The sequence below is a fragment of the Neomonachus schauinslandi genome, chromosome 3 (genome assembly GCF_002201575.2).
Source record: "Neomonachus schauinslandi chromosome 3, ASM220157v2, whole genome shotgun sequence".
NCBI classification, from domain to species: domain Eukaryota; kingdom Metazoa; phylum Chordata; class Mammalia; order Carnivora; family Phocidae; genus Neomonachus; species Neomonachus schauinslandi.
The window spans coordinates 164046611-164061699 of NC_058405.1; the positions used below are offsets into that span (position 1 = coordinate 164046611).

The 15089-nt window shown below is 38.5% G+C and overlaps 1 protein-coding gene across 1 annotated transcript in view; it reads left to right on the forward strand.

The window, feature by feature from the left end:
- The window catches only part of ADAM23 (ADAM metallopeptidase domain 23), a 169516-nt gene that overhangs the window by 122041 nt on the left and 32386 nt on the right, over nucleotides 1-15089 (forward strand). Inside the window, exons 11-18 of the mRNA XM_044913386.1 lie at nucleotides 478-641; nucleotides 1546-1630; nucleotides 2581-2671; nucleotides 5035-5083; nucleotides 7253-7352; nucleotides 10597-10668; nucleotides 11393-11482; nucleotides 12749-12829. Of these exons, the coding sequence (XP_044769321.1) occupies nucleotides 478-641; nucleotides 1546-1630; nucleotides 2581-2671; nucleotides 5035-5083; nucleotides 7253-7352; nucleotides 10597-10668; nucleotides 11393-11482; nucleotides 12749-12829 (732 nt within the window). The remainder of the gene's footprint in view (nucleotides 1-477; nucleotides 642-1545; nucleotides 1631-2580; nucleotides 2672-5034; nucleotides 5084-7252; nucleotides 7353-10596; nucleotides 10669-11392; nucleotides 11483-12748; nucleotides 12830-15089) is intronic.

Sequence of the window (15089 nt, forward strand, 5' to 3'; positions counted from 1 at the left end):
ATGGCGCTGGGCCTCCAAGGACAAGTAAGCCATGTTGTTGGGTGCTGGTCCAAGGACTTAGTGATCTGTTTCAATCCTGCCGGGCTGACTGGTTGTACTGCACTACGAGCCAGTAGGTCAGGCTCCAGCCACTCTTTGGGAGAGTGATTTTACTGAACACTGTTATGAATTTATGTCCAGACTTTAGAATCTTGACATCCCTACTGTCCATCCCCTAGTGAGATGCCTGGCCAATAAATGTGCTGATTTGGGATTAAAATAATCTTGTAGGAGAGGCTGAATTGTGTGATTGTTCTTTCTTTCTTTATTTTTGTTCTTGGAAATGAGAAAGGAAAGAAGATTCTTTATGATGAGCTAATTGTGACCTCATGTTCTCCTCTCACCTCCCCTCCTGTCCTTCCACTGACTCTGAATCACTGATTGTGCATGTTTGACCCAGTGTTTTCCTCCTGCACCTGTCCTGTTGTATACCCTCAGATTTACAAGGAGCAGCTCAATACCAGGGTTGTCCTGGTGGCTGTAGAGACCTGGACTGAGAAGGATCATATTGACATCACCACCAACCCTGTGCAGATGCTCCATGAGTTCTCCAAATACCGGCAGCGTATCAAACAGCATGCTGATGCTGTGCACCTCATCTCGTATGTACCTGTGGTCTTTGATCTTTATGCCCTTATTGTATCCGTTAAGTTATATGTCAGTGTACTGATCTTGAATTGATTCTTCTTTCTGGTTATGTAAGTAGCAGGGAGGTAAGTTGTCTGTGCTGGGACGGTGGTTCCATGGTCATAAGATTTACCTTCAGAGCACGTTCTTACTTTCATGCTTTCCATCCTCCAGGTCAACTCATGATTCAAGGTGGCTGCTGGTGCACCAGCCTTTATTAGGCATCAGGAATATAGTCATGGAGGAGTTCAAAAGAGCCCTCCTTCCAGCTGAGTTAGCTCCTTTAAAGCAGATTTCCTGAAAGCTTTCACATATCCATTTACCAACAAATCATTTCCTGGCTCTTAATCACATGCCACACATAGAGAGGGTTGCAAGAGAGGCCAGGAAATACAGTCTTTTGAGGTGAACCATTGAATAAAATTGAGATTTTATCATTGAGGAAAAGGATGACCATATGGTCTTTCAATATAATAGGTGGTTTCCTTTTCCATTCATGGCAAAGCTGTTTTCAGACAGTCCTCCAAGGTTCTGACCTGGAATCAGACCCACCAGATTCCTCTTTCCTTGCCTCTCGCCTTAGCTCTTTACTTCTTTTTCTCTCAGTCTGTAATCAGCAATGTATAATAATTTATAATAATCGGTCAGTGCTTAGTAGGTGCTCGATTAATGTTTGTTCAACTGAGATTGCTTCACACAACATAAATTTAAAGGTATTTATGACAACATAAATCTAAAGGTATTTAAAATGTAGTTTTTGATTTCTTGAGGAAGAATGAGTTTGGGGTGTTCACTGTAGAAGAGGGAGTAGGTGTGTCTTGGGAGAGTGTGTATGATGGTCACTGTGTTGGTTTCCTGATACACTTCCTTTGTCTTTAGGCGTATGACATTCCACTATAAGAGAAGCAGTCTCAGTTACTTCGGAGGTGTCTGTTCTCGCACAAGGGGAGTTGGTGTGAATGAGGTAAATTTGATCAATTTTCCTAAAGTAGAGTTTTATCTTTGCATCTGACCTCTTTCTTCCCTGTGGCCTAGTTTCCATCCCTCTCAGCCTTGTTTAAAATGACAATGACATAAGAATAAGGTATGAGTGATTTTTATTAGTAAGTGGAACCCAAAGTGGTCTTTGGTGTTAGAAAGGAAGTATTGCTTCATTTCATAATGATGGTTTTTCATGTTTATCAGGCAAATGCATGCCAAAGAGTGGTCCAGAGATTTTTTTCACCTCTATGGATAAGTTTTTATAAACTTATTATTCCTTTCCCGATAACTTCAAGCTATCATGCTCTCCTATGCATGTTAGGTTTAACTCATTTAAATCAAAGAGTTTATGATTATATTTAATCAGTATCTTTGTTTTCTCCCTATGTAAATTTTTCATCTTTATGCCTTCTACCTATATCTCTGTAGAATTCATTGAAACAAATATTTCCTTAGTCTCATTGTTTGGATTCCAGTACCTTCATTTATATCAAGGAAATCCTTACGCCTGTTGGCAACAGCACCCAAAAAGCTGAACCAACTATATCTAAACCCTGATCGATGCCAGAATATATTATACCAGCTTATCCCAATAGCCGTCATTCAGTCGAGACCTCTCTTGGCATATTTGTAGTAAGTTGAATTTATTCTTGGTTTGGTATGAGTTGAATCAGGGCATAGCCTTTTATGGCTTGTATTTTATGTTTCCATGTGAGAGCATCACGTTCTGAGAGATGCCACGTAGGAAGAGAGGCTTTCTGCTTCTTGGGCCCAGTTGCAAGGAAGAAGTGAGAAGGAGCATATGCCCTCCTTTGATGCTTGTGAGGCTCTACTTAGGGAACTGAGATGATATGTGGTGATGATTAAGAAATAATAACTAGCTTTGTGCACTCTCTCAAATGTCTCCCACACACTTTCAACTCTGAAAAACAGTATGGTCTTCCAATGGCAGTGGCACAAGTATTATCGCAGAGCCTGGCTCAAAACCTTGGAATCCAATGGGAACCTTCTAGCAGAAAGCCAAGTATGTACATTGACCTTCTTACTCGCTTTCATGTGCCATTCTGTCTGTATAATGCATGTCCAGTCAATAATAAATAAATATTTCTCATTCCTAATTCGTGAGAGTTTAATTGTAGTATACCTGCTTCCACTTAAAAAAGATGATCAAATGAGCAACTTAAGGTAATTCTTAATCTGTTCGCGTTGTAGATAGTTCCCCTTCAGAATTCATAAAAATCGCACCCATTTTCTCAGAAGAGGAGCAGCTCTTTCTCACATCGCAGAGTGTTGGGGTTCAAGGGAGGGGGTGAATATTCACCCTCTGGGTTCTAAGCAGTGGAGTGTAGACACTAGGTGTCAATAAAGTTCCACTGGGGGTCAATAATAGTACAACTGGACCAGGAAATAGCTTAGATCTAGTGTCAAAAAGGAGCTCCCATTCTAATTAAACTTCCCCACCTACCTCCCTCTAACTGAACTCACCCACATGGTTCCATCAGAAAGGCTCAGGAAGAAGCCTCCCCTACAGGTAGCCCTGCCCTAAGGGCCCTTTAAGCCTGGGAACGTGGTAGGGGATAACCCTCTCATAGGCCAGCAGTGCCAAGAGGGAGTCTAAACAGGACCACAGGCCCCACTCAGTGGGAAAAATGCAGCCAGTGACTGCTGGCGTCACTCTCTTCGTTACTCAGAGGAGGGGAAGGTGGAAGCACAGGGCTGACTTCCAGGGGCGAGGTACGCAAAGCCCACAGTGGTTTTAGGAGTCCATGAAAAATTTCAGTTTCTTTAAAAATCAGGATAAAATCCAACCTGGATTATATTCCTCTTTAGACCAACAAAATAGTAAAACGCAATTTCTAATACATTTCTTGTGGCATCAGGCAAAAGTGCCGAGGACCCACAAAAGTCATAATGGGATCTTGAGGAAAGAAAGACCGAGGTATTCCCTCAAATTTTTCTCTTAAGTGGAAGTCTGCTCCCCTCTGTGAAAATACCAGATGCCAATAGTAAAGGTCTCCCTGCCCACCTCAGCTCCCGAGGAAGAAAAGGACAAAAATCTACTGTAACATTATCCTACATTTTCTACCTTTTTGACAACTATCAAATAATTGTCATTAATGCATAGTGTTATGGAAACTTGAAACAAAATATGTATCCAGGAGCTTCTCAATTCCCTTTATGGGTGTATTAAGTTATCACTTGATGGGTATATTAAGTCTGGTGGCATTTAGCAAATATCCACAAACTTTCGTTTATTAATATCTTGCTCAGAGTATTTGCTTTCCCAAGGAAACGCATAGTACACGTTAAAGGAGGTGTTTTGGGTTTCATCAGCTGGGATGGATGGCCTTAGTATCAGAAAGGAGTGGGACCAGGTTTATGACCTTGTTTGAGAACCCTGGGGCCTGGAAGAGGCCAGCGCTGGGGTCAGCTGAGAGATGTTATGGAGTTGGGTGAGGGGGTGGGGTGAGAAGTTGGGGTTCAGGACCGATGCCCGGAGTAATTCCTTCCTAAAATGTTTTATTCCTTTGTGAATTGTTTGTTTAGGAAGATAGTTCTTTAGTTCTGAACTTTGGCTTTTAAAAAATCCATTTGGAAGCCTTCCTTTAAAAATATGTCTGTCTATGATAGAAAAGAGAATGGGAAAAAATAAATGAAAAGAACAGCCCATCGTAATATCAATATGTCAGTCTCTGGCATCTAGGTTGAGTTTGTGATTGTTGTTTAATTTCAGTGACTTACACTTTTATTTTGGAATGCTCTCTTTTCCTAAACCTTTGAGCGTAGTGTTCTTCAAGTCTCTGGCCAAACCTCGCTTTGAATCTAGCAAATGGAATTCTGTCCTATAAATTCCAGTGTGCTCTGTTGGGCAGGCTTCAGTGATGCCTCATGACGTGTGCAATAGAGCATCACCGCTCATCTCGTGTGAGCCCCCGAACCACTCTGGGAGACAGGCAGAGAGGCTGTTCTCCATTTTCAAGGTGGAAACACTGAGACCCAAGAAATACTAAGTCACTTGCCTGCAGGACTTGCCTTTCAGGTAGAACTTGGCCTAGAACTCAGGCTTTTCACTTCCAGACCAGGCTACTTTTCATTAAACATTGGAACTGGGAACTCAATTGAGCTTTCTGAGTTGCAAAAATGAAGAGAGTGAGTTTTATTTCTCACCAGCTGTTGTCTTAGGAAACAACCTGTACTTCTGGAAAGGATATAAAGAAATACTGATTGAATGGAAATAGATTTTGTTTGGTGAGACTTCACATTCTGTATCTACATGACATGGAATTGGGAATAAGGAATTATCTCAAGAGTTGCAATGCAAATTAAAGACGTGACTTTTGTTGTTTTTCTTTTCTTCTGTTGCTTCTTGTTATTTCATTGGACTAGAATGTGACTGCACAGAATCCTGGGGTGGCTGCATCATGGAGGAAACAGGGTAAATTTTCATTATATGTGCCTTTGATATCTGCCTTTCACTGACATTGCTGCATATAATTAGATACACTGTCTCTCAGGTACTGATCTTTTAGGCTCAGCACTCAGTATAAATCCAATCATTAATTATCTGATATTTTAAAAATGAAAGGACTGATTCACCTTATATTTTAATTTTTTATAATGTTGATAAGAGCAAAATATAGTAACAACTTCTATTTCTATTAACCTTTAAAAGAAGCCCATTATTAAATGCTTCTAAGTTTAGTAGATACATTAATTTTTTAGTGCACTTAGACTAAGAGCTGGTTGTCTGCCTGGAGCAGTCAGTGAAAGTCCATTTTGTCATCAATTTATATTTTAAGGAACTCGCAAATAGATATGTTTGCTCTAGTAAAAATTGTACTATACTGCTTATATAATCCATATAGTTTTTTTTTTAATTAAAACAGATTTATTGTGTCTAAATTAGGTATCATCTCTTGATAGACATTTGAACATTTTCTCACCTATCTCTTCTCTTCTTGTGAGGATACTTGGAGAACTAGAGTCACTGCCCTGGAGCTGCTATTGGTGTCTGTGAACCAAGGCCTAGAAACATTGCCCCCCCCCATCCCCCAGCCCCTGCCCCTGTGGGAGCCATTGACCCAAGGCTCCCTAAGCTAGAGCCTACTCCTATGAGACGTAAGAGGTTGTCTCACCCAGCATCTCTCCTGTTTCTTCTGCGCATGCCAGAGATCTGCTCAATACATTGCCTGTTTCTGGTCCTCTCCGTCTCCTGAGGAGCCCCAGTGGCCAGAGGCTCTGACCTCCTTGTACAGAGTCCCTTCTTTACGCTCCCACCAGGAGTCCTGCTCCTGGTGGAAAAGAGGAGTGTGATCATGAGGGATTGCAGAGAGAGTCAACCATTCTACCTGCTGCTTTAGAACATGTTTCTAGAAATGTAGTTTAAACCTGAAACTGTAGACTTTCATGCTCCCCTTACTGTTCTACCATAGTTTAGTAACATTATGGCTTAAACAGCATTTTTGCGGACTACTATAGGAAGGTAACACCATTTATAATATTGCTTCTATAGGGAGGCACCTTCTGTCTTCTAAACTCCCAATTTCTAAATGGATTTTTGGACTGGCCACCCAGAGGATAGAATAAAACTATTTAAAGCTAATATATATATATATTTTCTCAAGTATACATTTCTACATAGTTCCTTTAAGAGATCACTGTCAACAATGGCAAAAACTTTTCCTACTTCCATATACTACCCTCATGCATCAGGGTACAAGAAACTTTAGGATTACATCCTAGAATCCGTGGCCTGTCGCTCTCAAATCAAGTACTATAACAAATACGCCCAAGGAATCAGTGTGTATGATTCAGTTTAACTTTGACCGTGTGTATAATATCTCCCCAGGTACTGACGTAGAGATAGTAATTGGATTAATTAAATCACAAAGAGGCTCATATCATATTCCTAAGTCATGAATATATTTCAGGTTGAGCCTAAAAAGCTATTATCTAATTCTAATTCAGAAGGAGCTTACCCTAATTCTGTTTTTACCGAGTGTATATGTGCTAAAAACATATATACATATATGTGTATATATATTCATGTATATACATGTATGTGTATATGTATATATATATAGTATGTGTATATATATATATAGTATAATACTTCTCTTTCCTTGATTTCCTTGTTTGCCTCATTGGTGTTGCTGAAGTCCACATTATATAATCTTTAATAGATTGACCCTCACAATTCCTTCCTCCAAAGTAAAATCTAGTAGGTTCCTTTGCATCTTTTATTCAGGACAGAGGCAAAAAATGCTTGCCTTTACTGAGAGCAAACAAAAATGACCACACTTTAAAATATAGCTTAGGTGGAGAAGTTTTGTGATAAGCTTTCCAAAACTCTTCCAGGCCCAGGCACGGAAGGGCTTGGTTGCTGAGGAGGTTATAACCTGGCCCCAATCTGTGGTTTTCTTTGACTATCTATTTTTACAAATTCTACCACACATACTTATTTGGCAATTTGAACATAAATGCCTTGTCATAACCTGTGTGGAATCCAGAGTGAACCTGTTGTTCTAATCCAAGGGTTTTAATTTTCTTCTCTGATGCCTGCTTTTGGTAAATTATTTACATAATTGATTCTTTATTTTCTCAGGGTGTCCCATTCCCGAAAGTTCTCAAAGTGCAGCATTTTGGAATATAGAGACTTTTTACAGAGAGGGGGTGGAGCCTGTCTTTTCAACAGGCCGACAAAGGTTAGTAACTCAGAAAGTGTAATTATTTCTTTAATTTTTTTTTTGCTTCTAAGACATTTGTTTAATGTACATAACATTCATGAAAGCACTAGCGTCTGAAATCATGTACAACTCAGATCTGCTCAGAATCCAGTCACAAATCTCTTATGGGAAAAGACTTAAACGCCATTCTTGCATTTTACTCTTTGTGAAATGTTGAAAAGTAGCTCCGTGACTTAATAAAATGAGATGCAAAAAGACATATCTTTTTACAACGGAACACTGCCAAATGTCAGATACTTGTCTTGGAAAACAGGTCTTTTTGGGGAGGAGGGGATTTGTCAATCAGATTAATATTTAGTCATAAAAGCCATTATCATGTTGAAGTCTGGTCCTGTTTAAATGAATGATAAAACTATAGTTTTGCTGCTTTGAATCTCTGATTTTTCAGTGCTAGCTGTAGCCCTCCCACTTTGTTCTGCAAACAAAGAAACAAACATTTCAAAATATATTTGAAGTTTACATGTTAGGATTTTCATCCTGCTGCTTAGAGATTGTGGTTTAGATTAAGATACATTGCTTTAACCTGTTCCTCTGAGAAAAATCCATTTTCCATTGATATTCTCTCTAAGAGTATAACTAGTTTCCTGGCTTTTTTTTTTTTTTTCTTTTTAAGTGGTCTATTCTCCTAGACAGGAAGCATTACTAATATCAGCTAGCCAAAAAATAGCCCAAAGTATTTATGGATCTCATAAATACATTTATGTATTTATTATTTATTATATAGTCTCTTTATGTGGGGGTCCATGGTGTCGACTGGCATTTCATCAGGATTCATATATACATTGTCACAATCCTTATCCATAATTCCTTAACTCAAAAAGCTCTGAGAATTGGAAGTCTTTTTTATGAGTTTGCAGAAAACACGTCAGGCAGTAAAACTTATCTTGGACTGAAAACCTTTATTACCCCTCATAGTATAAATATTCATAAGTATTACTGCAGAAATAGAAATGTTTTTGATTATAGGGTGTGCACCAGGCCCCTTAGGGCTATTACATAGAACATGGTAAATGTATCATACTTTTCTAAAATCTAGCAAAGCCAGAATTTTCAAACTCACTGGCTACAAAGCTTTTGCGTAAGGGACCGTGGACCTCTAGTAGCGTATTTGGAAATGAATCGTCAATAGACAAAAAGACAGGATTGCTGCTAATTAGCAGATGGTATAGAAACTCTTAACATTGCACATCTCATATTTCTTTTGAAAATACTACTTCATAAGTCAAATGTAGTCCATTTGCTGTACAAAATGTTTAATGCTCTATGAATTGAGAGAGCAGTGAAATCATGTTAACCTTCAGAAAAAAAATCAGTGACTAATGTGGGTAACTGACAGAATAATTTACTCCTAGCCTCATAATTAAGTGATACCCCTGTAGTCAGGGGATGGTAGTTGGATGCCTGACATCTGTATAAAATCTCAGTGAGTCTGCAGAAAAAGAAACGGGAATTTTAAAGTGACCTTGCACCATTAAATCCAGCCGCCTGCCTTTCATGACATTGATCTCAGTGCAACAGGAAGCTGAAAACTTCGAAGTGTTCAAAGTGGGGGTAAGGAGTAGTAATGATTGACGTAAGCTGCTGACATTTATGAATTGGAGTATACATGACTAATTTCACCTGCCTTGCATCTCACCAGCCAATTAGAAGCATTGTGCCTGAGAGCACAACACTGAGTCCTAAGGTTTCTAGTGTGTGTGGAAGGATCCATCATTAGATTTCTGTAATTGCCTGTGAGTAGGAAGAAAATTATTCTGATAACTTGGAAACTAAATGAATATAACGATATATCCTCAATTTTAAAAGTTAGTAAATATGGATTTTTTTTAACCTACATGGCAGAATGATTTTTCTTTAAAAGCCTCTATGGATTCTAGTGGAATAGTTTGTATGTATGTATCAAAGAATTGACTTTTTTTTCCCCAAGTGCTTTTAGTCAATGAATGTATGCATGCATAGTTTACATGTTATATTCCACATTATCTGCATGCCTCTTTTCTGCGCTGTGGGACCCTTCCCACCTGCTATGTTTTCCACCTGTCGCTGGATGGAAGAAGGCTCCTAAGAGTGAGATCTAGCAGCTGGTTCCATGTGAGGCCTGATAGGAAAGTGCTAGCCATGTTCCAGTCTGAGCTTCCCATTTCCATTTTCTCCTGCCTGCTGATAAAATACCACAGAGATCAGGACTGTTGATTTCACTTATTGGACTTTCCTATGGTGGAGTCTCACCCAAATATGCTGGAAAACTTTCTTGCTTTGAATAAGAGTTTTTCCCTACTGGAAGTGGAAGGAGAATCGGGTCTTTCTCAGATGGACTCGGTAGAAGGCAACCCTTCCTTGGGGTCGCTGGAGGAGGAGTCTCTCTTACCCTCTCATATTCCTGTCTCCGAGCATTTGGGTTGGAATGTGCTGTTCCAGTCTTCATCCAAGAATGATGGGCATGCATAGGGAGATCTTGCCCCAGCTAAGGGAAAATAGAAATATTTCTCATAAACACTCAACTGCCTCCACAATTGGTTGCAATATAGTTTGTCTGGCAAGCAAGTTCATAGCACTAGTAGAGTGGATTATTCTAGAAATCTGACTCTTCCATTGCTCCAGGAATGACTGAGAGATTTCTATACATCCGTGCATATGTCTGCACGTTTATTTAATATGCTTTAGACAGTGCAGATTTCTTTTCAATGCAAATGATGGGCATGGATTTCCAGCAGGACCTTTTCTACGCTTATTTGCATTTCCTTGATTGTATTTGTTACATTTGGCTGTGACTGAAACATTTTTATCTTTTTGACAGTTTTTGTGTTTTCTCAGCTGCCTGGAGATAAGTCAGTAAATTAGATATCTGTGAGTCTTAGCATTGCATCTTAGCTCCATTAGCAAATATGATAAATAATCTATTCCTTTTGACAGCTTATTTCCATTAATAAGTAATTCTAATGGTAGAGGTCATCTCTGGAGCCCACCTCCAGAGAATCCTCCAAGAAATAGTACCCCATTTGGAATATGGTTTTTAGAAGTGTTATTAATAAGTGAACAGTGTTACCCACAAAGACATCATTTGTAAGATGCCATTAACAACAGATCACAGAAGAATTTCACATGGTAGTGGATTATAGGACCATGTATGTGGCCCTATTGGTGTGTTGATTTTCTGTGATAAATTAAAACGTTTTTCCTTTCTCTTCCTAATCTCTTTTAGCTATTTGAGCCCACAGAATGTGGAAATGGATACGTGGAGGCTGGAGAGGAATGTGACTGTGGTTTACACGTGGTAGGTATAAGAGATCTTTCCTACCTTCAACACGGCTCCTCCCCAGAGCAAACAAGAATAGTGAGAAGCCTACAGGGTCCTTCTCTGTGGTCTTACTGCCTTTCTTTCTCATCTCTCTCATCAGTGCTTAATCTCAGCTCAGACATGTTAGAATTAATCATGTCCTTATGGCCTTGTTTGAAAAAAACCTAGTGGGTTCTTCTAATCAAATCTCCTACCTCTTAAAAATTCATAGCTCATATTCATCCCATTCAAATTTTACCAAATCATGAAATAGTCTTTCCATGGTATGTATTATTTTTGTCTTTATAAAACTAGATAGAGTCTTGGGGCCCCTGCCTGGCTCGGTCAGTAGAGCACGTGACTCTTGATCTTGGGATTGTGAGTTCAAGCCCCATGTTGGGTGTAGAGATTACTTTAAAATATTTTTAAAAATCCGAAACTAGATAAGAGTCTTAAGAATGTATTGGAACTAACTGAAGGTGAGCAGCTTGCTAAGAAATAAGCTTACTTTTTGGTAGAGAAGCCCTCTCACAGAAGATCATACTTTGCTGGAAAATATGGCAGGAAGGAATTTTATCATTGTTTAAAGTGATTATTTACTGAAATATTTGCTTGTTATTGTATAAGTCTCCTCATGTGGATTATAAGTCACATGTGGAGAGAGGGTTGAATGACCAGCCTATAAGCTTTCTCACTTACTCACGTGAAGTGTTTCCTCTAGGAATGCTATGGATTGTGCTGTAAGAAATGCTCTCTCTCCAACGGGGCCCACTGCAGCGATGGGCCGTGCTGTAACAATACCTCATGTCTCGTGAGTCAACTGACACTTTCGCCTTCCTTTTCATCGACATGTTAGCTACATCTCTCAATGCGTACACAGAGTATTTGTAGAGCTTGCCACACATTTGTTGATTGACCATGTGCCTCGCAATTTTGTAGAATCAACAAAGCTACCTAAATTCTGTGGGTCAAAGCATTTACCTTTACTATGATGCACTATCAACTATCCTATCTTTCAATGCCTCCTTAAGAAAATATACGTATACTCCTTCCAAAATAAACATTGAGAGTTGTCCTGCTAATGCAGATGAGAACCACATTAAGTGGTTGAATAGAAGAGGGACAATTTCTGTGGTCTTTTTAATAATATGACCTACTTATAATATTTTTCTTTAAATTTATTACTATGTATATGTACATTTATTTTGGACATGAACCTAAAACCTAGTGCTCACATTTTTTATGCTTGGGTTTAAAATCCCCTATAGAGGCAAGAAAGCTGGATAAAGAGGTAATCTATGTGTGTATATTTATATGTGTATATATACAGCTTATGTATGTATGGACACAGTTCATTTCCCTCTGTAGAATCTCCAGTCAATTTTTGAAAAGTCATTTTTTAAATCTTCCTTTTTCTCATTTACTAAACCTCTAATATTCCTTATAACCATAAGGTTACATGATTTTATTATTTTATTCAATACAAAGAGGTATTAAGCATTATGGTATTTTAAGATACTAGCTTAGTTGCCTTATGTTCCCCACCAGATTATAAATTGCTTGACATCAGTGGTCTTTTTCCTTCATCTTTTACCCACCCCCTCAGTGTGATTGGTGTCACTGAAAGGAGTTCATATGAATTCACTGAAATTTGATTGTATATATTTAGCTAAAACAAGATTAAGATCCAAGCTAATAGGTTCAATTAGTGAAGGTTGGGTGTGTATATTCAATCTTCAGAGAGATCTTAAATGTTTATATTTTAGTGATTTGCTCTTTTGTTTTAAACCATACTACTCTATCTTCTTTACATAATTGCCATTACCTTGTTTTCCAAAAGTAATACTCTGAAACCGTGGGTTTTGAAATCTGAACATTTAATGCCTTGGTTAATGATTCATATTTACTACAGAGAGTGGTATCTGGGCCTTGTCTCTATTCTGCAACTATCTTGCTAATTCATAAAGAGTTTGGTAATGGTTATGAGAGAGTGCCTGAATTATTGGTGAATATAACAATGCTAGCTATTTGAAATACTAATTAACACTAGCTCCTAATATTGAATTTTGATTTGCAGTTTCAGCCACGAGGGTATGAATGTCGGGATGCTGTGAATGCATGTGATATTACTGAATATTGTACTGGAGACTCTGGCCAGGTATAACAAACTGAGTTTTTATATAATACATTTTACTTGCAAATATTTTACACATTGGAAAGCTTTCAATTGGGCTACATGTGTGAATATGATTTGGTTTCTTTGTTTTTTGTTTTGTTTTACTTTGTTTTCCAGTAATTTCTAGATCTCCACTATGCCTTTATTTTAGGAACATTTATTGTGTTTCCTGGACCTAGATCTCTTTTTTCTTCCAAATTTCCCCTTCCTAATTAGTTCCCTTTATATGGTTTCTACCCAGCAAATTGATTTTTCTTTCCGTCCCCACATCTAAAATAGTATATTCACACTGATGAAGAATTAAAATACTGTTTGCAAACATTTTTAAGCCACCAAGCCCTTTCTTCTAAGAAAAAATTGGTAGGATGCCCACCATAGCAGAGAACAAGGAACATTGCTCTGATTGAAGAGGGATCGGGAGCAGGTGTCCACATCTCTCGGTTCTGTCTCCAACTCTCCCCCACTTACATTGTCCTAGCATCATGCCCCATATGCTTTGGTGTGGTTTTCTTCACATTAAAAATTACTATAACATAATTAATGCTGCCTACTAGGATTCCTTTTTTATACAATTTTTATGTTTTAAAAATTTATATCACATTATTTTAAGTCTTCATTTTTCATTCAAATGGGCATTTGCTGAGCACCTGCTGTGTGCCAAGCACTGCTATAAATATTGGGATATGGTAGGGAACGAGATAGGCAAGTCCTTGCAATTACGGAACTTACATTCTGCAGGTGGAGAAATAAGTCAACAAAAACATCCGGTGGTGCTAAGTGCTAAGTGTAATGTAAGGTGATGTGGGATATGGGGTGGGGGGCTTTAGGTGGGGTGCTCAGGTGTATTTTCCTGGAGGAGTTGGCATTTAAGTAGAAAAGCACAGAAGGAGCTAGTCAGAAAACAGCGAGTTAGGAAGCTTGGCTTCTTCAAGAAATGGAATGAAAGTGGGGATTACTGGAGAGTAGTGGGAAAAAATCAAGAGGAAGTCAGGAATCAAGGCAGTTAGGGAATAGGTAAGAATTTTGGATTTCATTCTACTTTTATTTTTTCTCTGACATGACTTCAAAAACATGTTCCTGTACTATTACTCAGTTTTTATAAATACCCTTTTTACAATTGCACGAGAGTCCGTCATGTGGATTCACCAGTTGACTGGTGACTTGTTATCCAGTGGTGGATATTTAGGTTGTTGGCGGTTTTTCATTATTGTAATTAATATGGCAGTGAACATCTTTTCTTTATGCATATTTCTCGCTCAGGATTCACTCCTTAGGATAAATTGCCCAGAAATAATGGAGTTATCTGTTGCCAGGTATTATGGTTTCTAAGGGACTCCCCATAAATAGAGTACAGCTGGCGGTCAAAATACTATTTTTTGTATTGAATATGGCCAAGGTGGAAGCCATAACTTAGTGTGAGAACTAAATGAGCTCTTTATAGATCCTAGATTCAGGCTGTAGGAACAGGTTATTGACAAAGTGGGTCTGGAGCGACTTCTCCATGCAGAGATGGGCCGTTGTCTTGTATGTGTTGGAGGAGCAGCGAGAGTAGTATGATTTATGTGAGTAGGCAAGAGAAGAATGGCAGAACCGAGCCAAAGGGCCAGTAATTCTTCCCAGGTTTGTCAGTCATTCGGTCACTCTACCTGCCTCAGGGGGAATGGAGTGTGGCAGCAGAATAGCTGGAGGTACCCTGAGTTCCCTTCACTGGGAAAAAACAAGAGGGGAGGGAGACAAAGGTTTCTAACTAACCTTTTTGGAAGCTCTTGATGTGTATTATCTGAGATGCAATTCAAAGGGACCCTTTTAAGGATGTGATACAGTGAAATATGTTCAGGCTATTCTTTATTGATTTTTATGCATATCTGTTTCTTCTATTTATATATGTAAAGGGGTTTCTTTGCAATTTTCCTAGAATATAGTAAAAGGAGTGTTAGAATTGTGGGTTTTGTGTTTTATGCCAAGTTTTATGTTTTGTGACAATCCTGGTATACTGTTTCACTGAGTTATATTTTTAGTTTTGTAGAATACTACTATTCTTATACCCATCATATATGGTTTTGGTTCTGTGTTTCAGCTCTTTTCGAAGTACAGTATTTTCATTTCAGCCTTTAATTCCTGAATTGCCATAGAATTTACTGGAAATAAGGCTTTTATAATGAGGGCTCTATGTTCAACTTAATATTCCAGTGTCTAAATTTTTAAAACATTCTTTTTTTAAGCTTTTATTTATTTATTTGAG